This window comes from Clupea harengus, chromosome 9, assembly GCF_900700415.2.
Source record: "Clupea harengus chromosome 9, Ch_v2.0.2, whole genome shotgun sequence".
NCBI classification, from domain to species: Eukaryota; Metazoa; Chordata; class Actinopteri; order Clupeiformes; family Clupeidae; genus Clupea; species Clupea harengus.
Genome location: NC_045160.1, coordinates 12,991,924 through 13,019,090, shown reverse-complemented (window position 1 = coordinate 13,019,090; position 27,167 = coordinate 12,991,924). Strand labels below are relative to the sequence as shown.

The 27,167-nt window shown below is 45.2% G+C and overlaps 3 protein-coding genes across 14 annotated transcripts; 1 reads left to right on the top strand and 2 right to left on the bottom strand.

Moving 5' to 3' along the window:
- The first annotated feature begins 391 nt into the window (after positions 1-391).
- pcyt1ab (phosphate cytidylyltransferase 1A, choline b) lies at positions 392-7,123 on the top strand. Of its 3 annotated transcripts, XM_031573520.2 has the most exons (10): positions 392-684; positions 1,222-1,298; positions 1,620-1,735; positions 1,842-1,938; positions 2,182-2,298; positions 2,556-2,707; positions 3,112-3,190; positions 3,276-3,418; positions 3,644-3,832; positions 4,121-7,123. In XM_031573520.2, the coding sequence occupies exons 3-10, from the start codon at positions 1,622-1,624 to the stop codon at positions 4,328-4,330; spliced, it is 1,101 nt and encodes a 366-aa protein (XP_031429380.1). In that variant the 5' UTR covers positions 392-684; positions 1,222-1,298; positions 1,620-1,621; the 3' UTR covers positions 4,331-7,123. The 3 variants fall into 3 exon arrangements, with proteins under 3 accessions (XP_031429380.1, XP_031429378.1, XP_031429379.1); XM_031573518.2 differs by lacking the exon at positions 1,222-1,298 and having other exon boundaries at positions 406-684; XM_031573519.2 differs by lacking the exon at positions 392-684 and having other exon boundaries at positions 760-1,298.
- Positions 7,097-13,691, bottom strand: mmp23bb (matrix metallopeptidase 23bb). Its single transcript, XM_031573517.2, has 8 exons — positions 12,258-13,691; positions 11,211-11,353; positions 10,559-10,698; positions 10,147-10,314; positions 9,722-9,886; positions 9,192-9,302; positions 8,570-8,696; positions 7,097-8,383 (listed from the first exon to the last, which is right to left on the bottom strand). Exons 1-8 carry the CDS (start codon positions 12,348-12,350, stop codon positions 8,191-8,193), a joined length of 1,140 nt encoding a protein of 379 aa, XP_031429377.1. The 5' UTR covers positions 12,351-13,691; the 3' UTR covers positions 7,097-8,190.
- A 1,012-nt stretch (positions 13,692-14,703) lies between these two features.
- On the bottom strand, positions 14,704-27,123 carry ap2m1b (adaptor related protein complex 2 subunit mu 1b). Of its 10 annotated transcripts, none has more exons than XM_031573511.2 (14): positions 26,897-27,123; positions 25,022-25,135; positions 24,678-24,683; positions 21,188-21,453; positions 20,233-20,315; positions 19,869-19,874; positions 19,619-19,754; positions 19,187-19,337; positions 18,392-18,406; positions 17,593-17,715; positions 17,298-17,433; positions 17,110-17,207; positions 16,884-16,995; positions 14,704-16,751 (listed from the first exon to the last, which is right to left on the bottom strand). In XM_031573511.2, exons 2-14 carry the CDS (start codon positions 25,093-25,095, stop codon positions 16,617-16,619), a joined length of 1,341 nt encoding a protein of 446 aa, XP_031429371.1. In that variant the 5' UTR covers positions 25,096-25,135; positions 26,897-27,123; the 3' UTR covers positions 14,704-16,616. The 10 variants fall into 10 exon arrangements, with proteins under 10 accessions (XP_031429371.1, XP_031429375.1, XP_031429373.1 ...); XM_031573515.2 differs by lacking the exon at positions 26,897-27,123 and adding an exon at positions 26,665-26,830; XM_031573513.2 differs by lacking the exon at positions 26,897-27,123 and adding an exon at positions 26,708-26,830.
- Positions 27,124-27,167: the final 44 nt, after the last annotated feature.

Here is a 27,167-nt window from a genome sequence, read left to right as displayed (position 1 = left end):
ACGGTGCCCTGGAACGATCAATCCGTGAAAATGGCTAAACTCTCAGGGTAACAGACAGCACTACAGCAACACCTAGCGGTGTATTATATCAGGTCACGTCCCCTTGATCTCTATCCCGTGCGTGTGCTCAGAAAACTCCAGTGTTTCTACACTGGCTTTATGAATGGGAAACAGAAGGGAGGGGTGTGATTTGATTGACTGTTGCGCTCAAATAATAACTTTTCGCCAGAATTGTGAATGTGCGAATTGCCTGTAAGGTGTCTCACAGCTTGCATTGCCTTTGGGTAGCAACTGCGGAGTCTGACCTTTAAGATGCTCCTTGCAAGATTATAATGGCATGTATAATCATGAACTACTGCAATTGTACAATTTCTAGCCAGCATGCATTGTTCCAAATCAGGCGGTTTAACAATCTACGCAGGATTGCAGTATGTCGAACACATCTCATGGTTCAAAGAGGTATCCAGCTACGTCACTTCCCTCAGAGAATGTTAGTTGTAGTTCATGAAGAGCTGTCAAACCTATGGGCTTTATGTCAAGCATATGGTAGTTTTTGCACTAGCTAATTGCAAAATTACACTTAAACCTACGAAAAGCAGGACTTAAACTACTAGACCCTCGTTTTTGTATGCAGTATTGCTTATTTTGTCAGCCATCTAACTCAACTGCGCGTCCATTCTTGGGGTAAGTAAAACAAGCTCAAGCTAGCTAACGTTACCGATAGTCATAGTGCAGTTGACATATAATGTCACTCACATTAAACTCTGTAATTCTGTAAAATGTCAGGTTTATCAGTAAGCGTTGGCTAATTGAGAGTTTAAGATTGGTCATACAGCTAGTACTGCTAGTTCTGCTAGGACTGTTAGTTAGCCAATAGTTGTTCTTGCTAAGTTTTTGTTAACACTAGTCAACGTTAGCTAGCTCTCATGGATGTAATGTCAAGTCAGAAGTTAATACGTTGTTAAAGATCTATAGGTCGACGTGTGACAATTTGTTGGAAGCTAACATTAGTTGTGAAGACCATCAGCACCAATGGAGTTAGCTAACAAGCTAAACTATTCAGATGTGGTAAAATAGCCTTCAGAGTGGGTGTGGTGTATGAGCAACTATCACACTTGTGCTTGCTAACCTATCTGTAGTCACATTCAATATGGGTAGAGTCTGAATGCGGTGGAAGTTTATAATAGCTCTCCCTCGTCTTAACCAGTTATTTATTCTCAGACGATTCGGAGCATGTCCCCCCTGAGGTCGGGCACACAATGTAACAGTTCATCTGGAATTGAGAGGGGAATGAAACGGTAATTGTTCTCTCGCTGCAACTCTTCAAGTAGGCTGCTATGGACCCCCTCCCTCTTTAGCTGCCGCATTCCACACCACTGCCACGTCATTCACGCGAAAGCCCTGTTTCTTAAAACAAACAAACACCAAAAGTCGTCCAACTGGTTTAAGTCGCTGTGGCATGGAGCGCCTTGTAATTATGATACGTTTTTAGCGAATCACTATCGGTCCCTGCGTGTGGAATGGTAGAAATATTTTCATCCGGAATCAGCGCTTCCTAGTGCTGTCAGAATGCTGTCCTTTTATCCCTCTTACATAATGCTCCAAATATCATTTTACAGGCATGGAGGCCCACAGTTCAGGTCAGCAGCTCTCACGAAAGAGGAAGCGAGAGGAGGGGTCAAACGGAGAGGCAGAGGATGGAGTGCGGGCAGCAAAGGCCTTACACCACATGCCGGTGAGTGTAAAAAAACGAACCTGTGTGTTTGGTGTCGCTCAAGTTGAGCAATGCAGGTGCATGATGTGTCAGAATTGTGCTCTCATACTTTGTGTGGCTTTTCAAGGGCTTGTCAGAGCCAGCGCCCTTTGCCGATGAGCTAGAGGAAGTGACAAATGCGTACGTACGTGTGACTATGGAGGAAGCACAGAGGGGAACTCCTCGTAAGTACTACTCTGCTCTTCACAAAACCGACCTCATGACTGTAACGTAGAGCCAGGTGACATAATGGCATGTCTGTCTTCGCTATTAGGGTATTTGGCTGTTACAATTGTTATATGATGTCCTATAAATAAATGTAACACACCTTGACCTGCTTCTGTGACTGGCACCGTAGACTGCTGATGGCATTTTTTCTATTTCTCTCTGTGTCTCTTTCTGATTTTTTTTGTTTTTGTTTTCATCAGCGGATCGGCCAGTGAGAGTGTACGCTGACGGCATTTTTGACATGTTCCATTCAGGCCATGCCAGGGCCCTAATGCAGGCCAAGTGCCTCTTTCCCAACACCTACCTCATTGTAGGAGGTGAGAGATGCCCCTTGTCATCACACAGACAGACACACAGACACACAGACACACAGACAGACAGACAGACAGACAGACAGACAGACAGACAGACAGACAGACAGACAGACAGGCACACACATACCAAGTCCTCTGCTCATCTACCCCCCCATTCAGCATTTACATCATAAAATAATTGCTCCTTCCTTGCCAAAATAAATAATGATTTCCCCCTTCTTGTACTGAAGCCAATTTGTGTATTTGTTCGCCCCTGATAGTGTGCAGCGACGACCTCACGCACAACTTTAAGGGCTTCACGGTAATGAACGAGGACGAGCGCTATGACGCAGTCAGCCACTGCCGCTACGTGGACGAGGTAGTGCGTGACGCGCCCTGGACGCTATCGCCGGATTTCCTGGCCCAGCACAGGGTGAGTTACTCCCACAGAATGGAAGGAGAGAGAATGAGGGAGAGAGATGTGAATGAAAGAGGAAGAGAGGAGTGTTGGAAAGACAGATCTAGAAATTGTTCAAGTTAGTGTTGATACGTTGATATTTGATCAGTATGATATAGGGCCCTAATTTCAATTATGGGCAACAAGCAAAGCAACGAGCAAAGTCTGTTGTGCATGACCTAAAGCTATCGTGTGGCAAGTGGGAGCATTGCACTGACCCACCCATTTTGCTTAAGTTCATGCACAGCGGACTTTGCTTTGCTTGTTGCTTCGTTCGTTGCCAGTTGCCCGTCAATTAAATTAGGGCACACAAAGCGTGTGTGTGTTTGTATAAGAGAGAAAGAGAATGTGTGAGTAAAACCTTATCTGCTTTTTCGCAGATTGACTTTGTCGCCCATGATGACATCCCTTACTCGTCTGCAGGGAGTGATGATGTGTACAAACACATCAAGGAGGCGGGTGAGTGAACCCGCAGGGAAAGAGGAAAATTGTTGTTGCAGATCTCATTTAATTTTCTTTTCTTTTTCTCCTCCTTTCTTCCCAGGCATGTTTGCACCAACACAGCGAACTGAGGGCATCTCCACCTCGGACATCATCACACGCATTGTCCGTGACTACGACGTATATGTACGCCGTAACTTGCAAAGAGGCTACACAGCCAAGGAGCTCAACGTCAGCTTCATCAACGTATGTTCAGTCATGACATTCCCAGTGTCTTCTATATGCACAGACTTATGCTTTGGAAGGTGAGCCTGTAGCTCAAATCTCCTGCCACAAAGCAGACCTGAAACTGCCGTGTACAACATGTCACTTAGTTTTTCAGTTGGTCACATTTGTTTACGGAACCCTGTTTTTCAAGCGAGGGCAGGCTCAAACAGGCAGTTGACCCTTTGACCTTTTCTTTGTGGCCAGGAGAAGAAGTACCACCTGCAGGAGCGTGTGGACAAGGTGAAGCAGAAGGTGCGGGACGTGGAGGAGCGCTCCAAGGAGTTTGTGCAGAAGGTGGAGGAGAAGAGCATTGACCTCATCCAGAAGTGGGAGGAGAAGTCCCGCGAATTCATCGGCAACTTCCTGCAGATGTTTGGCCCAGAGGGGGCACTGGTGAGTAGCGAGGGGGGAGGGTATGTGTCAGCATCAGTGATGTCACAATGCAGGCCTGAATATTTAGAGGGTCTGAGAGGGTGTGATTGGCAGCACAATGTGGATATGCAGGTACACTGTTTGACCGATTTGCTTTCTCTATCACTCACTCCCCTCATTGCTTCTTTCCCTTTCCCTCACCCTAACTTCTGTCTTACTCTCTCTTTTCTTTGCCTGTCCTTCACTTTCCTTCTATCTCTCTCTACTTGTCTGTCTCCCACCTGTCTTTGTCTCCTTGTCTGGGAGCAGAAGCACATGTTAAAAGAGGGGAAGGGCCGTATGCTGCAGGCCATCAGCCCCAGGCCGAGCCCCAGCAGCAGCCCTACGCGTGAGGAGCGCTCGCCCTCGCCCACCTTCCGCCTGCCCTTCTTCACCAAGACGCCCCCCTTGTCCCGCTCACCCCCCCTGCACGGCACCAGTCTGCAGAGCATCAGCGAAGACGAGGACGACGAGGACTGAGCCGCCTCCACCCTCGCCTCATCTACTCTCCCTTCTTCTCTTCCTCTTCCTCTCCCTCGCTCCCTCGCTCCTACCCCTCCTCCGGTTTCCCTCCATCAGGCGATATGACTCCTCCGTCCCTGTTGAAGTCCAGCCGCACTCACACACACACACACACAATCCTCAGCTTTGAACCACTGACGAGTTCTAAAGGGATCAAGCGTTTTTTTGTTTTTTTCAAACATCTGTTTTCCTCATTCTTGTTTGTTTCTGTGCTGTTTCTGTTTTTATTTCCCTCATCCGCCTGGCTGGTGGAACTGTTTGGAGAGGTGAACTGTGGACTGTTTGAGGAGGAGGAGGCGGAGGTGTTAAAATGTCTTGTGAGCATGTGAGTCTTTGTGACTGTTTCCTGAACATTCCAAGCACAAGGTGTATGTGAGAGTGTGAGAGTGGCCTTGTTCTCGTCAAAAGTCTGAGGAGGGCCCTCTACTGGAAGAACATAGTCATTGCAGGGCAAACTTTTTTTGTTCTCTTTTGCCCAACCCTGTTGCAACCATACACACACAAAAAAACACACACACACACACACACACACACACACACACACATATAATTCCTTTTATAATCCCTCAGACTCAGCCGTCGGGCACGCCTGACAGATTCTGCAACCCATTTGCCAAGGCCCATTGGCAAGACCACAACACAGTGAAATCGAGAGCGATAGACGCTGATTGTTGCTGAGGGCACTTTCACAGCCCTCTTGCTTTGTTTCTTTCACCCCAGATGCATTACTTTTCTGTGAGCACATTGAAAATGATTGTAGTGGCATTTGTGTTTCTCCTTCCTCTTGTACTACACCTGGTAACTGGTCTCTGTTGGGCACATTGTTTATGTCTTCAGCTGTGCGTGCACATTTTTGTTTACGGCAGCCAGTATTTGTTTTATGGTCACGTGATGTTAGGATGATGTTAGCAGCTCTCACCTGTTTTATTTTTACGTAGCTGGACTGGAAATCCGAGCACACTCTGCAGATGTGGGGGGATCCACAGGGCGGGGTAAGAAGAGGGGTCAGGGGGTATTACGCTCACCTTTTACACACTGAAATGCACCATCCTGTCATCTGAATGCCTTCATTTCTGGACAAAGGCAGGGGTCTCATTCCAGACACTCGCAGTGGGGAAGAGTTTTTTTTTCTTTTTTTTTTTTTTCTTCTTTCTTTGGATGGGAGGAACTTGCTGGGGGACGGGGACGAACAGAGGGAGTGAGGATCCATGCGTGTGGTGTGTTTTTGGGGGGCACGAGGGGGGTGTGTTAGGTAGGCCTGGGTGAGGAGGGTTTTTTCCCCTTACATGGAGTCGTGGAATGCTGTTCCTCCTCTGCTCCCTGCTGGGAGACACGTTGGTGCAGTGGAGCACTAACTTATCGCCACGGCCAAAAAAGAGAGCGAGAGAGAGAGAGTGCTCCTTTATCTGCTGCTCCCCTGTTATCTATATGGTGCTCTCTCTTGCTCTCTCTCTCGCTTTTTGAAAGCTCTTAAAGCAAAAGCCTCAATATCCTTTTATCTTTTTTTGCCCTCCTTGTTGTACTTCGCTTCACTGCATTACCAAATTGTTTAGCCCGAGGTTGTGGGTCACAAAGCCTTTAAAAAAAGTCCTCTCCGGACCATTATTTTTATCGATTAACATGTCTGCATTTATGTTCATCTTTTCCATTTTTAGTTGTCATGAATAATAAAATAATGTAATTCCATGGGTTGAACGTAGAGATGCATGGCAGTGCTCTCTCTCTCTCTCTCTCTCTCTTTCTCTTTCTTTCTTTCTTTCTTTCTTTCCAGAAGCACTGTCTGTCTGATCGGCTGCATTCCGAAGCCAGGCACCAGCAGACACTCCTAAGCTCTCAGCAGCATGGTGGCACCTCTCCAGGGCTCTTAGGGACACATTTCCAAACCACTGTTTACAATGCCCCGGCCGTGCCAGAGACAGTGGTAATCACGAAGTGTGTGACAATGCCCCGGCCCTGCCAGAGACAGTGGTAATCACGAAGTGTGTGCGTTAGCACTGGGCACCAAAAAACCAAATTGCCAGAACTAGGACGGCGATCATGTCGGGTGTGTGTTTAGGGGGGGGGCTTTTTTTGTGATACCCTGAGCTCTCTTGGCACTTTTGGCTATGTCTGAGTATTGTGTGCCTGAACCCCTGTGCCCTCTCAGCCCCTAGTCCCAGCCAGCTGTCTCGCAGGCATCGTCGCGTGACCAGCATTCTCCATTATTATTTTTATTTTTTTTCCTCCTATTCCTCTGCATGTGCCAGTAGCTTACCTTAAAGCTGCTTTCTAGAACACTGCTCCTGATGGTGAGCTGTATGCTGGCCTATAGTAGGTCAGTGGGGCTAACAGGAGGCACCGGAAAAGGAGTTTGAAGGGCTTCAGCACTATGGTCGTCTTGGACGCCCTCGGAATGTTTCTTTGCTTACTCTATCGGAGATTCATTTTCCATTCTGTCCCCGGAAGTACTAAAAGTAAACTTTAGTGGATGGGGCATCAAGTTCTCTGATGTTGTTTGAGCTTTCCGTGCATCAGGGACTGTAAATCATCTTGAGGACATCACAGATCCAAACATTGTAACTGAAAATGTAAACTAGTCATCAGTCTGCACAGCTTCATATGTTATTCAAAGTGTAGTATTTAAATGTCTTTGTCCCCGTGTGAGCCTTTAGGATTTGGTCTTCCATTGACATTAACGGTTGTTGGTTTTAAGAACCGTGGAACATAGAGACAGGATAATAGCTGTCAAAGTAATAAATGTTTTATTATTGATTTCAGTCGTTCATTTCTTCTGTGTATTAAAAAAGGATTTTATCACTGCAAGTCCAGTCAGGGTACGCCTAGTATACAAATTTGCACAGTTGGCTGTGATGTTGTTCTTGATCATTTTACATATGCAAACCAACAATTCACTAAAACAAATATACACCAATTACTACGCTTCTACAAATGTGTATCTCTTCTGTAACAACCAACACAACACACATCATACTTGTAACAACAAATAAAACTAGCCTATAATAAAATTAGCCCTTTTTTCAAATTATGACACAATTTCTTCAGTTCATCTACTGTGCATTTCAGCATACACACACAGAACATAGACCTACATCTGTACACTGGTATATAATCAAATACATCAAAATAGTCCCTAATATACAACATGAATTCCCATGATATGGTGGAACAGCATGTGGAGAAGAGGAATGGGTTGTTTCACTTTTGTTAGTGTTCATTAGTCTGAATGGCACAGTATTGGCCTTCCCTCTGAAGACTTTTGGAGATAATCTAAAGACCTAAAATGACTTGTACCCAGGATGTAGTCATTTATGTTTGTCTTGCACTTTAGAAGGAAACGTCTGAGACATCAGCAGAATGCTGGAACCATGAGGGGATTAGTAGGAAATACAAATCAATAATGGAAAAAACAGGAACGCCATTCCACTGTGCGTGTGCATTTTCTCGACAAATCTACCTCGCAGAGAAAGAAGGTTCCCTGTCTGTGCTGAGCTGATAGAAATTACAGATGTCATTCACCACACAACTACTTAGAATGTCCATGATTGGTTAGGCTTTTAAAAACAAAGCAGACTCCTGACAATCAGCAGAAGTCCAGCTTCCTGACCATATAATTCCTACCCATGGGGGTGGGCATTCATGAATGGCCACAGGTTGCTCACTGATGACTTAAACTGCCGCTGAGATGTTGGAGACAGATTTCAGACCACAGAAACGAAGTAACAAAATGTCCTCATGTCAGACGATGGTTTAACAGACGGGGCACAACCTGATATTTATCTCCCATCACTGTGCCCCTTTTGACCCCAAGAGGGACTCCATCAGCTGTTAGAGGAGCGCTCTGGCTTCAGGCGGATGGCCCATGAGTTGGCCGACACCACGTTGCCGCGACGATGAACGCGACAGGTGTAGGTGCCCTCGTTGAACTCATTGGCCACAATGCGCAGGTCGCGGTCTTTCATGACGATGTAACCTGGGATGGAGGTGACAAGCTGCTCCCCATCCTTATACCAGCTACACCAAGGACAGAGAGGGAGGGCAGAGGCAGGGAATTATATAAAATAAATCAAACAAAAGTCACAGATTACTATCGTGCCTTTTTGCCTTTCTTTCCAAAAAGCATTCTGTTACTTTTCAATAACAGACATTACTCCTGAACACAGCGCCCTGAATTCCGTCAACATGTCATGAATTCATTACCTAACTTTCGGCGGCACCTTGGCACTTTTTGTCCCACAGCGGAAGCCTACCACTTTTCCACGAGGCACCATCTTCACCTTCACGTTGGCAGGGGGTGGAGTGGGTGTGCTGATGGCATCTAGAGGCTCTAAAAAAGGGCAGATTGCAGTAACAGATAAGAAAGTCAGGACGATCAAAGAACAAAGCCACCCTCAATTTGCCATGTTGTTTAGCAGATAGGATCAGAACTGAATAGGGAAAAGAGCTGGGCCTGATGTGGCATGAGTCCAGTGAATAAACACTCGGTCAGGGCCGGTAGCCTTTCAGAGTCAGCTGCTTGCTCTCTCTGTTACTGTTCCTCTAGAGACACACAGTTCCGTCTGAAAACATCCAGTCAGTTGAGTGTGTGCTGAACTGGAGAAAAAGCACTTCTTGTTTTGTGTTTTTGTTCACATTGATTGATTCACTTTTGAGGCATCGTAACATATTGTGTGTGTATTGTGATTGTATTGTGTATTGTAAAATTTGTAAAAGTGATACCGACACCTAATCTGAGATCAGAACTGTCCCTTCAGATAATATCAGCTAATGTGGCTCATGCTAGCGTGAATGTCAGTGTAGTGAATAAGAGGTTTGTCCATACCGTAGCAAAGGTCACATCGCTGAGGACAGTGCTTCTTCATGAAGCTCCTTCGTCTTTCACAAAAGCCCAGCCTCGCCCAGGGGTCACACACACGCTTCTTGTCCTGGCAGCCTGATACACACACACACACACACACAAAGAAAATTCAAATACACAGACCCATATCATACACAAACCAACGACTTCTCTAGTTTGAAATCTGTGCATGTATCACAGGAGACATGCAAAAATAGCAATGCTAGTCAGGGAGCTGATTGTGTGTGAACAGGTAATGCTAGTGCCACGTATCTATACTTAAAGTACAAGCCTCTGAGGCAACTTCCTAGTCTGCCAGATCTAGACATGCAGCCATGAGGGTGGACTGATACACTGCAAAAACAAAATAGCAAGCTTATCTCGTGCTTACAGGGGAGCCGGAGTGGAGAATATCCAAAATAAAAAGGAATACAATAAGCTCGATGGAAACAGAGGAACTCTATTCCATTCCTTCTATTAGTATGCCTGGTGTCCTCTCCCTGTCCTTGAGTTACCGTAGAGTCTTTGGATCCCCCATATGTCATCCTGGGCGATGTTCCTCTGGCCGGTGTAGGTGGCATTGGGGTGCATGAGGGCCTGGGGATCTTGCGAGTGCCAGAGGCCGAGGGCATGGCCAATCTCGTGGGCCGCCACCTGGACCAGGTCATTAAGCCACACACCTGAACCAGGACACACAGGAGAGAGAGGCAGTAGCAGAGAGGGAAGCAGACAGTTGATCCAGCAAGCAAGTTCTAAACCTCACCTTATACATACAGATGATCTCACTCGCTCCCTGATGCCAATCCACTCTTATCTCAATCATACACACACACACACACACACAGACACACAATTCCACTCTCTTTCTCTCTCTCTCTCTCTCTTTTGCTCGCTTGCTCATACACACACACCAAGCAAATTATAGATCTTGGACCTGTACCTTGTTTCCAGCTGAAGCGAGACTTTCCCAGTATCCAGAACTCATGGTTGTCAAAGTGGATCTCCCCGCGTGGAGGCAGGAAGGCATGGGCCAGCTCCCCATTCAGCCCATCAAAACAGGGGTGCAGCGGAGACCACCAGCAGTCCGTGTGATTGAAGGTGTAGAAACCTGACACACACACACACACACACACACACACACACACACACACACACACACACACACACACACACACACACACACAGATATAGTAAAGCTGTCCACTCAGCTAGGTTTTCCACATCATCATTTGTAAGCACTACACTAAGAAAAACATGATGTTAACCGATATCTTGTTCAGTGAACCAAAAAAATGACAAAATATGAATGTCCTCTAAGTCTATTGTTTAATGTTGTGACACTGATCTCTCACCAATGACAATGTCAGCAGTCTTGTTGGGGTTGGTGATTTCGGTGAAGGAGAGGGGGGACACGTCACTCCACTTAGTGAAAGCGATGCTGATGGCTTTACGCGTGTCGTCTTTGTTCAGCGTATTAGGGAACTTCGTAATCCTTATGGACAGCACAGAAATCTCAGTTATCCTTCAGGGTTAAGCAACGAGAAATTATCTCCACCCAAAATTCCCTCCCTTCTCTCTCTCTCTCTCTCTCTCTTCACACATTCCTTTTCAAATAAACTTATATTCCTGTGTGGCAGTCTGCTATCAATTAAGCACATGGTTTTTATATCTCTGGACACCTCCCAGCAGTCTCCCAGTTCAAGCTCATTCTCTAAATAGCCCTCAGCTCAAGTGCTCTCCTTCATTTTTCTTTTCCTTTTCATGTTCGTCCCCCTTTTACCCCACCATTTCCTGTTCTCATCCATCTGTGCACAACATAGCCGTCCGCTCTCTAATTACCCATCCTTTCACATCTCTCACATTTCTCAAAGCAGCACCCCCACCCCCACCTCACCCCATCCCACCCCACACCCCTTTCTCTCTCTTTGTCCTTCCCCATCCCCGACCACTGCATGTCTGCATCACCCACCCCCCAACCCCACCCTCTGTCCTTCGCTCCCTCACTTGTAGGTCAGGTTGAAGTGCTCCCACTTGTAGCCCAGAGGGTTGATGGCGTATCGTTTGGACCTGGCCAGAGCCACTTTGGACCGCACGTCCACCGGAGAGGGCACCCTGACATAAGGGTGCGGCGAACGGACAGCAGCCTCCTGGAAGAGACAGGGAGAGATGGTGGGTTGAGATGGTTGGGTGTGGGTGGTGGTGGTGGGATGGGGTGGGGGTGGGGGGGGGGGTAATGAAGTGGGAGAAATGGTTATTGTGAGGTTGGCAATAGAAGTGCATGGGGGGGGGGGGGGGGGTGAGGAAGGAGACGAAAGGAGGGAGGGGCAATCCATCCTTTTTATTTGGACAGGCATTCTTTTTTACAAGATCTTCCCAGCACAGCGGGGTGCACTGAAGAGTGACTGCAGGAGACAGTAAAGAATATGAGAAATGTGTGCGATGACCTGCATTTAAGACAAGGCAGTATTGAAGTAGACAGCATGCCGCAGAGCCGAGCCAATGAAAGCCGACAGGGACAAGAGAAAGAGGAAAAGGAGCACCCGCAACCTCCATCATGGCAAATGAGGAGAAAGACACAGAATCCAAAATCACCAGATTCATTTTGTACAGATGTGATGTGGAGGAGCCAACACTCCTTCATCCCCACTGCTGTTCTCCCTCTCGCTTCCGGGGCCATTTTCCCTTCTCCTGCACATCTATTTCCCTCTCTACGGCCTGAAATATCTGTCGCCCACATGTGAGGAGAAGGGCGGACCACCTCACCCCTCCCCCAATGACCTTCAACACCTTTACAACACCAGTCCCTGTCTTCCCACTTATGACAAGTCCCCTGAAGCTCTGTGTTCAGGAAAACTGTGAAAAAACATTGTCAGTATTTTTGCAGGCAATTTCAAGAACAACCAACAACAACAACAAAAATTGTAAAAAGAGTGTCATCCATGTCAGTCTAACTCTTGTCCATAAAATAATATCATTTTCATAGAGCAGTTCCTTGAGATAGACGCTTCTCTATTGATATTTTGCATTGCAGTGTTGTGCAAATCTACTCACCGTTTCCTTTCTCCACAGTGGAAAAGCTCCAGCCCCCCTCAAAAGCATCAGTGAGACAGCCAGATGTAACAGTCGTAAACAAGTCCAATTCATCTTAAAAATTAGGCTCGAAAACGTCCTGTGAATTCCGTGTGTGTAAGTTTTGGGACTAGAACTGACCTTTCTGCTGACTCTCAAGGGATAAAGCAGGGATCATACTTTCAAAATGAAACAGAGAAAACAATAGCCTACAGCTTCCTTTCTAAAAAACTTCAACATTCTAAGCTAGGTAATAAAGTTTCCGAGGGCATTCGTTTAGAAGTATAATATGAAGTCACGTAAGGCTACGCTTCTCCCTCCCACGTTATCTTCGGGATCGATGTGATGCACGGTGCTAGCGTAGTCACTGTCTGTAATCCCAACTCCAACGAGTTCAGCTGAGTTAAGCATTTAAACGAGACATCCGAACCCCTGTTTTCCTCGCTTCGGCAAAGTTGTGTGCGTCACGCAAGCTTCCATTCTCGAATGCGTTCTTTCTTTCTTCCCGGGATCTGCCCTGTCCTTCCCTCCTCAAAACTTTCGCTTCATCCACGAACACTATACGGACCAGGTGTCCTGCTCCCGCGGGTAAAGTCAGTAGAGTGATGCAGGGAGCGCCGCCCAGACTGCTTTACAAATACCATTTACCTCGCCGACCCAACTCCACCCCGTTCGGCCCAGCAACGGAAAATGACAGAAAAAAAATTGGACTCTGATTGGAAAAAAATTGTAACGAATACAAATACAATTTAGATGCATTATATAGATCATACCAGGCTACTTACAATTTAAATTTCAACCTGGAATACCCTGTAACCTGTTGTTTTAAATTATGTTTATCAGCTATGGATAATCCTCACTAGGACCACACCAATTGAGGGAGGTGCACTGTTTATTTTTCTTACCTGTTGTCCCAGGTGGTAGGGTTATAAGGCCTGCGTTGCCCATCCCGAGGGAACATCAAGTCACTCGTCTCCCTGCTCCAGATGTGCCTCTGCCCCCCCAGCACGTAGGATTCATCTGCACATCTGTTAAAACACCTCCCTCTCTTTTCCTTTGGGCAAATCTCACACACTTCAAAATAAGGGGGTTGCAAGTCAGAAAATATCAATGGGTGTAAGTGCAGGAGCAGTTGTTAGGTCTTTTGCAGACACTGAGTAGCAACTACTTACGCATGGGATCATTCTGCCCGTGTAGCCGCAATAGGGAAACGCTATGCGTTACATGAAGTGCATTTCAACAACTCACCTCAGAAAAAATCCGCACACGCTACCATTTTAAAAGCTCTACAAATTTTGCATGCAGGGCCTGCTCTCATTAAAAATCCATTGTGCAGAATGAGGTGAATTTTTTGGCAAAGAGACCCGTTTGGCATTGTGTATGGTCTACCGGGCCAAGCAGCCCTCAGTCTCTCACTACCCCCATCATTCTCAACGACCTCAGGAGGGCTGAGAAACAAACGTGCTGGCTCCTACCAGAACTCCGATGGTTATCACGGCGAGTCAAGTATTGGCAACAGGGGGAAATCATTACCTAAAATGAGGTACAAAGCTGCCAACAAAGACCCCTTGTCCTTGAGCGCCAGCCCAGGGGCATGAATACTGTCTGCTTCCTCCCTAGAAAGTGATGACTGATCACATAGGTTTTCCATCGAGTAAAACACAGGGAATTGACAGGAGAGTAGCCTAAACAAGAAACACTCGTTTTCGATACAGACTTCCAGACAAAAATGTGTACACATCGACACTGTATTTCATTAAAGAAATGAGCTACCAAATAGAAAAGACATTGCCTTACTCTTTGCCCTGCACTACAATTCTTCCCCTCACAAATACATTTTGAGCGTCCTTGTCGTGGTACTATGGGGTGCGCTCTAAATAAAATGGCACGAAATTCCCGAACCTGTGCGTAGACAGATTTTAGTGAAGGGCACCTGAATGGTAGCCTCATAACTTCCACCCCTCATTTTGAACTTGGCTGCCTGCCCGGCACTTGGCTGAACTCCAGGTGACTGCGGAACTGGAGGCCGCTTGACCCTTCGCTGTCACTCACCCTGGGAAAGAGCAGAGCGCAAAGGAAAGAGGGGCGGAAGGAGGGAGCAAGAGAAGAAAAACCGGGACAGGAGATCCTCTTTCACGGGCTTTGAGGAACGAGAGTTTAATTAGCCATCAGTCTATCCGTCCGTCGAGCGGTCCGTCCTTTCAGTAGGCTAGTGTAATCATGCAGTGACCTCAGCTTACTCCGTCTCTCACAGATGGCATGTGCAAGGAATCCCACACACACACACACAAACGACTAAAATATATTACAAAAGCTTGCTGACATTAAGTTGACATGGATTCTAAAACATCAACTTCTTTCATTACAAAGGCACACATTTTTGTCAGTGTCAAGATAAACAGACACACGTAAAGACAAGACACGTGTAGTTGGTTACTTTTTTTTTTATTATTATTGTTAGGATTAACTGGACAGTCACAAAGTTACCAAATGTAGATCAGACACTGAAGCCAATAGAAATGAGTCACCCCCAAGACAGTTACTGACAATCGCTCAGGGCACAGTAAGACAGGGCTGAGCCAAATGTGTGTGAGACTGTGAGAGAGGGGAGATTGGGAATGTTATGACACCATTGTGAGCCATCCTAAGATACCCAGACCAACTGTAGTGTTCTATTAGGGTTAGTAGTGGCAAATACAGGGCTGCTGTTTGTTCAGGGAAAAATTGATGTTTTAAAATAAAAATAAAAGCAGAGTGCAGCAGTTGAGCGCCAAGCTTCCTTTATCTTTCCAAACCCTGCTGAATATTTCAAAGGGCTGCAACATGGATGAAACCAAATACATGATTCAGATTTGAAGGGATGCTGGCAAGAGAGGACCACCCTTTAAAACAGGGATGGTTGCCCTTGGCATTTTGAATGAGATGCCCTTGGTGTGGTGCTGTGCCTTGTGGTAGAGTTATTTAAAGATTAAGTCTAAATGGACAGTTGTAAACTTGTGGTCAAAGATGTAGGTCATCAGTGCAGAGAGTTTGGCCTTCACTACAGATGCTCCAAAGGGTCACACAGTGCCATGCTCACCCAGGGCAAAGTGAGGGTTTGCAGGGCAGAGGGCACGACTTTTATACCATTGAGAGATGTGGAGCAGGTCTTGGACCAAGGAGCTCAAACCCAGACACGAAAACACAAACATACATAACACACACAGACCAGCCCAATAGACTCCTACACAAACACTAAAACTGACTGCAGATACTCTGGTTTAAACCCACTTTTAAAGTCTGCTTGGTAGTTTACCTAGATCCTTTTTCAGATATCTATATATATGTATTTATATACTCTCCTTTTTTTAAATCTTTTTGTTCTCACACTTCTGAAAATTTTGGTCACAGAGAGAAAACCGCACGTAAAAAAAACAGCAAAACAACAGCAGAAGATTGCATCATTATCATCTGCGCCAGTGGATCAACAACGGTGGCATTTAGAGCTTACAGCTACTGAACAAGTGGATAGGAGGGGGGCTGACAAGCGATAGAAAGGAGAGCAGGAGATGGCATTCATACAACATCCAAGATATAGAAAGAGGCTGTTGCACACAACCAACACAATACAAAACGCAGACAATATAGAATTAATACACAAGTTGAGATGCGGTACAAAAACAAAATTAAGTAAAAAAAAAAAATTAAAAAAAATGATTTGAGAGGAATAGGGGCTCAACTTGTTACAAGGTATGCCCGTAAACTGACTATACACTACATCCTAAGGTTTCATTACAACAGCAGAGATGGAGAGGGTGGGTTGGCAGGTGATGTGCTGGATGCCACAGGAATAGAAAAGTCTCTCACTGACTATGCCTGGGATCAGGAAGCACGTCTTCACTACAGAGCTAAAGAGGGGTAGCCTAGCGGAAGGGGTGCTGGAAGGCTTAGCGGAATATCAGGGGGTAAGGGAACGGAACAGTGGACTTGTCGAGTAGGGATGGTGTTCCTGTGTAGAGAATGGCACTACGAGACCTTCTTCATTTCCCTCTCCTTTAGCGTCCACTGCTGACGCCTCCTCCCCCAACACACAAAAGCCCTATCTGAGTATTCCTTGGTTGACGCCTCAACAGGACAGGTCTGAATTAACTCAGTGTAAATGACACCCAGAATACTTTCAGGAATGCTTTTCTTTCTTTCTGTCTTTCTTTCTTTGTTGCTTTGCTGTCAGGGTGTTTAGACAGCTCCCATGGTGGGGGAGAAGGTGAAGAAGAGAGAGACCAGGAGAGGAAGAAACCCATCAGCTCTTGCCCATTCACTCCTTTCTAGTTCCAGTCTCCGACTCCCACCAGCCAAAGCCGGTTAGCAGCGCGTCTCGTAGATGCCGCTGCGTCCAATGTAGCGCACCCATTTAATGACATCATGGTCGCTGTAGTTCAGCTTTGGCTCGAAGACCTTCAGGTAACGCACCTTGAGCCCTGAAGGAGCGAAGGGCACCTGGTGAGGGAAAATTAAAAAAGCGAGGGAGTCAACAAAACAGCAAAATACTATTCAGCACTACCACAACAAGCAAAGGATCATAGACACGGAGAAGAAATGGATGGCGTGATGCAGGTAAGGGGAACGGACCTCGAAGTTCATGGAGATGGGTGGACGGGCCCACTTCTTCTTATCATTTGTGGGCAGCAGCTCAATCTCAGCACTGATCTGAGACTCCTTCATGCCAGCCATGCGCTTGATCCTGACACACAGGGTAGATGGAGTGGGACACATTAGTGCTTATTCACTTATCATCTTCACATGAGAAACTGTGATGAAAAAGCGCCGGGTGAGGAGAGGACGTGTGGTCACTTACTTCCACACAATGGCGTTTTCGCTGGCCTTGTATTTGGCCTTGCCCTTCATGCAGATGACCTGCACCCCGCTAGTGTTGAGTGGAGTGGGTATGCGCACCTAGGGGGAACAACCATGGAATTTGTAAGACCAAATATACAACTGAGACTTTGAGTACAAGACATCTGTCTGAAGCTAAGGCAGACTTACCTCAATCTTCTGTGCCAACAGTGAGGGTTTGAAGTTGGACTTGATCACCACCTTCACTTCCAGTTTGGTGCGACCCACCTCCCTCACCAACGGAATCACCCGGAACGGCAGGATGATGTCTTTAGTGGTGCGATATCTGAGGACAAACATGAAACATGCTAAAGCGATCAATACGCTGCATATTGAAAATCACTAACAAATGAGCTGACAGTATGCTATTTCAGACACACAGATACATCAAGGTCACTTTGTGTATGTGTGTGGGACAGAAAGAGAGACACAAACACACACTGACCTCATGAGTTCATACTCTCCATCTGGGGGGATGAAGCTGATGCTGCGCTCCGTGTCAAACTTGCTGAGACGCACACACTGATGGAATGTGCAGTCATCGATCGCTATGGCCTGCTTCCCAGAGCTTAGAGAGAGAGAGAGAGAGAGAGAGAGAGAGAGAGAGAGAGAGATAGAGATAGAGAGAGACAAGGAGGGTTGGAGGAGATACCGCAAGACAAAGAGGTGGTACACTACTAGAGGGGGTGAGGACAAAACCCATCATTAAGGCTTCAGTCTGAAGACATGAATTTAGAGATCAATGGAGCCTGACTGTTTAGGGGGTTAAGGAGAGTGCGATCACAATGGAAACTGTCTGTAAGTCAAACTGCCAATTCTGCTGCAATTATCACACACATACAGAGAGAGAAAAGCCCCGTAAAGCCCCCAATAGTATTGTATCTTAGTTATTTTGCAAGTCACACAATCACTTGTGTTTTCTAGTGGTTACATGGTTAGTATGATGTGGCAACACAGGGAATTATGGGTAATTCATGAAATAAGAGGAGCACAGCAAATTAGCACAGCCACAAGAGCGCCCCACACACACACACACACACACACAATGTCAATCCCTCACTAAACAGCACAGTAAATCTACAGACACATGAAGTGCAATGCAAAGGACGACTGTACCAACAGTCACTGACTTCCAAAGCATGGTACACACACTCAGACAACGACAAAGACAGACAGACAACGACAGACAGACAACGACAAACAGACAACGACGAGGACTAGTATGGCCTGGGTGAGTACGCTACCTGCCCCCCAGATCACTGAGGTCCAGCACAGAGAGAGAAGAAAATACACAAAACAACAAAAATCAAGAAACAAAACACCACAACTTAAAACAACAACAACAAAAGAAAACACCACAACCTACACTTCAATGGTGAAAAAAGTTTAAAAAAAAAGAAAGAAACTGCATGGCTTATGCATCACCAAGAACTTAAGTAGTACAAAGTTACATTAGAGGTCTATTAAATCAGGATGAACACAAAGTCATGGAGCAATAGATGATGTGATGGATATGGGAAACCTACACCCACACTTCCACATACAATACAATACAACAATCAATCCATCAAGGGAAAAATCTATTACATTGATCCATAAACACGACCCCATGTGACCTAATGGACATGAAACACACTCTATTCAACCGTACAGATAAGTCTAAGGCACAACGGTCTGCTTGAACTCTAAAATATATCTGCTGCTTTTCAGCAATCAAGGCATTACCCACTGTAAATACAGTGGAAATACAAGCCATGTTGTGGTATGTGATCTTCTCGATAACTACATGAAACAGGACAAGGTATCTCTCAATAACCAGTAGCACTAGTTATTTCAAAGCATTAAACATCTTCTCAGCTCCTACCATTTGTTCATATGATAATTTATACCCACTCATGACATTTTGTACAATATTCTTCATTTCAACTACACCGATACTCACTCACTATGTACAACGGTGCATATTCTCCTCCTACATGACTTTCCTCAGAGAATTAGGATATCTATTGGTAGGTGCTTGGCCATTAGTTGCGTCTTACCTCTTGCCTGCTTCGTCGGTGGTGGTGGTGCCACCTTTGCCCTGCTTGTCGATGATGATCTTGTCGTTCATGCCAAACTTGCACTCGGGCATGCCACTCAGGTAGCTCTTCATGACCACACGGCCCGACACATGCGCACTCAGAACCTGACCTGAAAACAGCACAAAGGCAGGTCAAAGAAACCGGTACCTTGATCACACAATGCCCGTATATCAGCATCTTTTCTATTCAAACGTGGGGATCCCCAAGGGGGCATATTTATTTTACTTGCAGGTTTCAAGTAGAAGAAACAGGACTTTGGGGCATTCTACCGATTCTAGCCTTAGTTCCATATTGAAGTGAAAACTCCCTAGGTCCTGAGAAGATGTGTTACCACACTGGGACAAAGACCACTGCACATTTTAAATACAACAACATATTGGTGGGGGTTACCTTGAGGAGACATGAGCAGGTTAACGCTCTCCAGAACGTCCAGGAAAAGCTCGTTGCGTCGGTACTTGATGCCCTCACGCCGCCAGCCAATCTGCCCAGTCACCTGGCTGGTAATCTGGGACTGCTCCTCTTTCGTCTGCAGGGGAAGGGAGATTCTTATTGAGCACAAGTTTCATTAGAGTAAAACTGTAAACTAGACATGTTTCAGATGTTTGTTCAGTAGTGTAAATCATTGATGAAATATGCTTACATGATGCTGGAGGGAAGCACGTCAGAAGGAAGAGAATATCAGCACCATAGTGCACCATGGAGCATGAAGAAGCAAAAAAACAGATCATCAGAAATATGGAGGAAGTAATGTCATTACAGCATCCTGATCCCATGTATCTGCCAGACTAGACAGCAACACCTGTTGCCGCATTGAAACTCGATTACAGTCCATCCGTCTGACCAAACTCTGCCCGTCTGCACTGGACCACCAACAACGAATTAAAATGAATGAAACAGAAGCAGCGACTAGAAACCCTCCAGGGGTGTCCGTATTTGTGACTTCACTCTGCCAAGGGGCTGCTGGTTTCGGATATCGTTACTCTGAAAGTGCAGAAGCTACCCACCTGGCTCTTAATGCCCTGCTGGGTGATGAAGGTCTTCAGTGCCCCTGTCTCAGAGTTCTGGGGGTATCCGAAGTCTAGGATCTCTGCAGAGTGAAGAGATTCAGGAACTAATTTTAACGTGCCCATACTCATACGTGTTAAAATACAATGGCAGGTAAAGCACTTATTAAAATTTGCTCAATCCCAAAATTACTTTTTTTAAATAAAGGCTTTCAATACAATTTCAATTCAATTCAATCTGATCAGGCAGCAATCATTACTGACATTACAGGTGCTAATTCCTTATGGTTTCCCCACCTACACCCACAAGATGTCAGCAACCCCTGAATTAAACAATGTGGAATATAACAGAGCTCTCTGTAGTGGCTGTGAGTGTGTGTGGCTGATTAATTCCTCGGACGAGGTTAAGAATAAGCGAGTAAGGAGAAACTGCATGGTCCATCAGCAGTCTGAAGGAGATGTGCGACTGCGCGGTATTTTCTTTAGGTTTTGATTTTCTCATCTCATCGGCCATAAAAATCAAAACCTAAAAAAACCACCGCACAGTGGAAAATTCCATTAACGCAGCCTCCAGGGTGAACACCACGTCGATGCAAAGACCCGCCGCCTGGGCTGTGAACAGCAGCATTTATGTCCGACAACCTACAGAAACAACATGCTCAGCGGAAACAACCAGTCATCTGCTGTAGGAAGATGCTGCGTTTTAATGTCAGCAACGTAATAACAACAATCCAGCATCACCACTTTCATGTGATGGGTGCTTCTGAATGACCAAGGTCAGCAATGTGTCGACAGACAAATTCTGATATTATAACAGCCGTTATCTCATACTTGGAGAAAAAAAAGGATCATGTGCAATACACTACACCCTTTGTTTTTCTTCATTGATTCGTTCATTTGTATGCTGAGTCATTCATTAACTTAAAGCTGCGAGAGAGGCAAAAGGACACTTTACCATCCAGCAGCTCGTAGATCAGCACAAAGTTGTTTTTGATGTTCTCCTCGCTGATCTTGCCGAAGTAGGCGGTCATGACGTCACACATCTTGTAGAGAAACTCAAACACCATGGCGGCATTGACGTTCTGCTTGGTGACGGCCGCCAGCCAGATGTTGGAGCGCTTGACGTGGAAAAAGCTGGTGCGGGCGATGTTGTTGACGGGGGAGCGCACCTGCTGCCGGGCGTGGATCACGTTCACACGGAACGCGTCCACCGCATTACGCCTGCGGACAGAACGCACAGAGTGAGACAAGAGATAAACCTTAATGCCTATTGAGAAGAGATGGATTGGGCAATAAAAGACAATAACAATAACTAAGGCAGAAGAACAATATGAGCTAGTGGGGAGAAGGGAAAGACACATGGAGGGGGTAAGAGTAAAGTCCATCTCAGCCCAAAGACAGAAGAAAGGAAGCATGTGGTCTGGATCATGACAGGAGATTTAAAGTGCAAAAAACAGACGAGGAGTGAAAACAAGGTGCATGTTTCTGGTGAAAAACACACCAAAAGAAAATGAACAACAACAAAGTATTTTACAATAGCTTATATAGTACAGTATATGCTAGTGTCCCAGCCCGTGAAACACACACATACATAAATGAATGAATAAAACCGTTTCCCCATAAATGTGGCGTGGATGTGAGGACTACGCAACTTGCATTAATCATAGTAGGCAGCTACACACTGGTTTTGTAAAGAAGTGTGGTGGAATGTGAAGTATCCAAACTACATTACCAAATGACAAAAAATAGTATGGAGCTTTTATCAGGCTAGACTCTAACCCTTGCCACACCCTCTAAAAATCACCAGCCATCTTCCCTAACTGTTCCCCTAACCTCAGACATTGTGCTGCCTCTGATATGAGCGAAATCACCACCTCGAATGGAGTCGCTGTGAGCGAGTGGTGATAGGCGTGGGACCATGAACTGTGAATTCTTATGACGGAACAGATTGAGTATTTGTAAAATCATTCCTTCAACCCCTTCGGAATTGTTGCTCAACACAACAACCCCTCCACAACATGGGGTTTAATTTCCAGGCATCAAGCTTTTATTTATTTATTTTTATTTAAAACGAGCTTGGTGGTGCTTTTTTGCCCATCTGTAACAGAGACTCAGCTGCTCCAATGAGGACTTGAGTATTACACATTCAGTCAATACAGCCACCTTTGTCAGCAGAGCTGTGGTAGAGCAAGTCAAATGAAGGCCCTTCCTTCTATACTCCATACTCTTCTCCCATCCCCCCTCCACTCCGGGCTTGTCTCTCAGCTCAGTGCACACTGGTGACTCACTCTGATGAGGCATACATTCATCCCCAACAAGCACACACACACACACACACACACACACACACACACACACACACACACACACACACACACACACACACACACACACACACACACACACACACACACACACACACACACACACACACACACACACACACACACACGGCATTTCGCACCAACACACAGACACAACTCTCTCGCCCTCACACACATACACACCACACCACACAATAACAGTTCTGGCTATGTGACAGCAGTGGCACAGGGGTTCGGAGCGATGGTAACCATGGAAACGACACTTCTAACGGTTCTCAGCAGTTATCAAAGTCTTCCCTGATGCCCCGAGAGCGGGCTGGGCAATTTCAGACTCACACCTCGCCCCTTGGCGATTGCCGCCCTTCACTTTTCCTCCCCCTTTCCGGGGGGGGGGGGGGGGCAATCGCCATCTTAAGTTTCTCCTCTTCAGGTTAGGAAAGGTCACGGCAAGCGTAACGGTAATACATTACAATAAAACTTGCGATAAGAACAGTCAGCTGTTGCATAGTGTAACCTAAGCAATTACATGGATATTAACACTTCGCCCTATTGGAAAAGGTTAGGACATTCCGGCACACATGGCAGACGACACACACTCTGCTATTTAAATATTAAATAGATATTAATTACAAATTAAAAAACATTTTTTATATTATAATAGTTATTATTATTGTTAATTTACTATGATCTGATATACAATACTCTTATAAGCAATTTGTTGAACTGTGCATACTGCTTTGGTTGTTGTTCATCTAGTTTTTTTTCTGTTTCTGTTTGTTTTGTAGGACATTTTGGAAAAAAACATCTGCTGAAAACCATAACCACTTTCATCCCATGTATTTCAATAACACAGCTGATATTAGTTAGATAATACATGCATTTTATGACGGCTTAAGTGCTATATGTTGATGTATTCTTGTAGATTCCGTTAAACACAAACTATGTGTGTGCATGTACTTAATTTCTGAGTTGTTTAATGTGTTTTTTTATTTATTTTGTCTGTTTCGTTTTGTTATGGTTTGTTTATGTATTGTTCTTCTGTACTATGTAGCCTCAATCAGGGCATTGCTGCAAAAGAGCCCTGTGCTCAGTCAATTTCTCCCTGAATAAACAATGATGATGATGTGTGTATTCAATAATTAAAAACTGATTTAGGCTAAAAACCTATGCTGGTGCCATGGCAATCAGGTAACTTAAGTGGCTAGCAGCTTGCTAACTAGCAGTTACTTGCTAACTAACTAACTGTGAGCCAATTCGCTTTTCGAGTTGCCTTGTCTTCTTGAATCACCACAACGTAATTAACTTAACACACTTTAACGTTAGAAACTTTAATTTGTTTTAACTGCCGGCTTTCCAGGTTAACTTAAAATAGCTTACATTAGCTATCTAGAATGCAAAGGCACTGACTAGTCAGCTGCTGATATTCAGTCTACCTTGTAATGTTACTTGAATGAACACAAGCAAAACGTCAGCTGAACTATTAGCTTTAATTAATCAACAGGCGCACTGATTTTCATCTGACAATTACAGCTTCAATTAAGCCATTTCGTCGAGTGTCAGTAAGTTCAGAGGAAAATCCAACTGTCGACTCCATCTTGAGTTTAATTTACTGAGTCATGTAGCTAAGCTGCACTGCTTGGCAAACAATGCTTCTTAGCCTGGCATGTAGCAAAGCTGCAGTGCTGTGAAAATTACACTTCTTAATCATGTCACTAGAGACAAATAACATCCCCCCATTAATTTTCAAGGTCAATTTTAATTTAAAACAGAAATTTTAAAATAACAAGGCCTATCAAAAAGTTGCATACAAGTGCACTACACATTTAGGCCAGACCTGTGGTAACAACTGTCAGAGGTGAAGCAGAGGTGAAGCAGCACCAAAAACGAGTGTGATAATTATAATAACAATAAACCTTAAGAAGAACGATGTGATTGCTTGCACGATCACATAACAAGTATCCGAGTGCTTCCTGCCGTATCACAGTGCTGTGCAGCAATGCAAAACAGGGGAAGGGGTCAGAGCAGTGCAGTGCAGCAACACTACAGTCAGCATGCTGCTTATGGGCTGTGGGGCTTAGTAGGGGGAAAGGGAGGCCGACTGAAAGGCTAGGCACAGCTTACCTATTCCTACAAAGGCCAATGAAGATATGGACAAGAGGAAAAAGGGTGCCAGGAAAAAGGAAGGGAAACACAAGGAGAAAGGACACACAAAAAAAATTGAGAATGAGGGCCAGAGTGACCTGAGAAGAGAAAGAAAGGAAGTAGCGGCAGACTTCCTACTACATCATACAGAATACTGTCCACTCAGGAAGAGACCCAACGAAAGCTAGGGGAAACACTGAGGTCACTAAGACACACATGCTTGGGCAAAGAGGGTGTGGATGAATAACACGAGCCACAAAATGAGGAGAGGAAAAAAAAAGAAGAATGATATTCCCAATTCCATGCTCCAGCCCACCACTCACCCTATGTCATCCCGGTAGACTCGGGAGATCAACACCTCCCCCTTGTGGTTATAGATGAACAGTCCTCCAATCATGGTGGCAATTATTTAGTCTTCATGCAACATGATGAAACAACTGCAAGAAACAGACAGACCTATTAGATAAGACAAAAAAAAAAACACAAGCAACCACAACACACACAGAGCCTTTATCACTATATTCTGACAGGCGCTCTTAGCTACTTCATGAATCCACAGACAATTGATCTGTTATCCAATGGAGAACAGAAAGAAGGATGTCAGTGAGTAGGAGGCACAGAAGATATCCAACAGATTCGTATCCATTATTAGCTCAGGAGGAACACCCTGGAGTTCATCCCACAACGGGCTCCACTAATCCCTCTCACACAGTCCAGGAACGTCTAAAAATACTTGATACGATTACGGCAGAGGCACTGACAGGGCAGACACTCAACAGTAGCATGCCAGGCTGATGACAAATGCCTCTGTGAATGGGCATAATGGTCATAAAAAAAAAAACATCCACAAGAGCCCTGAATGATGTGACCACTACACCCAATCCTATCTAAATCCTTGGCATACACCTAATTCGTTTGCGACCACCAGCTATCTTGAACACACTGATTAGCTACATGAAGGTGTTTTCTTGCAATACGAAATACCATGACGTGGGGTTAAATTACCACAGCTACATAGACAGCCATCCTCCTGTATAACATTACTATTTGTCTATCTGTTGAAATGTATAGGGTACTAGCTAGTAAGCTTACCATCGAACGTTACTAATAACCTGATAATTTTTTTTATTTAGAGACACTGGCCGAGAGCGATTTGACTGACACAACCCCGTTCAATTCTAGCTAAACACGCCAGTGTCACAGACATGACTGAAGATATATTTTAAAACACTGAACAGTTAAATGTATTTACTAACTCCACGTTATCTGACATAATACATGCTATAATAAATGTTTGAAGAAAGCAGTTATGCTAGGTTGACGTTAGCAATTAGGTTAGCATTAGTTGCTACCGACTCACCGGTGTCAAATATAGGTTTGTCATCGATTGTTGACAACTAGATGCGCAAACGAGGTTAAATTAAATAGCAAACCCGAAGACAAATTAAAAAATAATGCACAGAGACCGATATACAATCATCGACCATATTCGCCGCCAAGCGTCCAACATGTCTGCCGTCCTAAAGCACGGACAAGCCCACTGCGACGATATCGTCGGTAGCTAGCAGTCACGTATCCTAACCTAGCTAACTACACAAGTGCTGGCACAGCGTGAAGTAAAGACACATATAAATGCCACAACTGATGTGTTCTGGACACCCTATGACTGAACTCGATGTCCTTACACTATTTAATGAATGACAATGAATTAGCAGGCGAATATAACTTGTCTAATACCAAAATGCCTGACCGGAAAACTATCTTTACCATTTTAGCTGTCAGGATAGCTAGCCAACATTCGACGGCTACCGTTAACGTTAGCTTTCCCCATATTCAATTTATTTCACTCAAAGTCACGAATATAACGAGATAACATGAGTCGACTCGAAGTTGGTTAGCATGTTAAATCCCAAAGTCACTACAAGTAATACACAGCTTACTATAACATTATTGATTTAATCAGTACCTGAAGAATATTCTGCTGCAAAATTAACTCAATGACACATTACCTCGCTTGCCAGGTCCAGCCAGTAACGTTTACGTTAGGCAGATAAGACAGCTAGCTGGCTAGCATAGGCTTACTAGCTAGCTGTGCCATTAGCCAGCCTACTAGATCATTTGAATATTTTGTCACGACTGACTCGTCCGCTCTTTCAGCAGTATATCCAAAGCAGCCTCTCTGTCATCAGTATCTTTACCTCTTTCTCGTTCACAACCTAATACCGGGCTGTCGTCGTTCACCACAAATAAAATCGGTACCCCTGGAATCTCCAATTGCTCACAAGATGCTCCCCAACTCGCTTTGTCTCACGGTCAGTTTCAGTCATCTGCCCGTCAAGATGTCGACCGCTCCCTCCTTCGAAGCCTCCCTGTCAGCTGACCCGACGCAATGACGTGACAGCGAGTACAGAAGGGGCCGAGGCTCTCAGACGTGGCTAGTTTGTGAATCTCTGCCTTCTCTAAATTAAA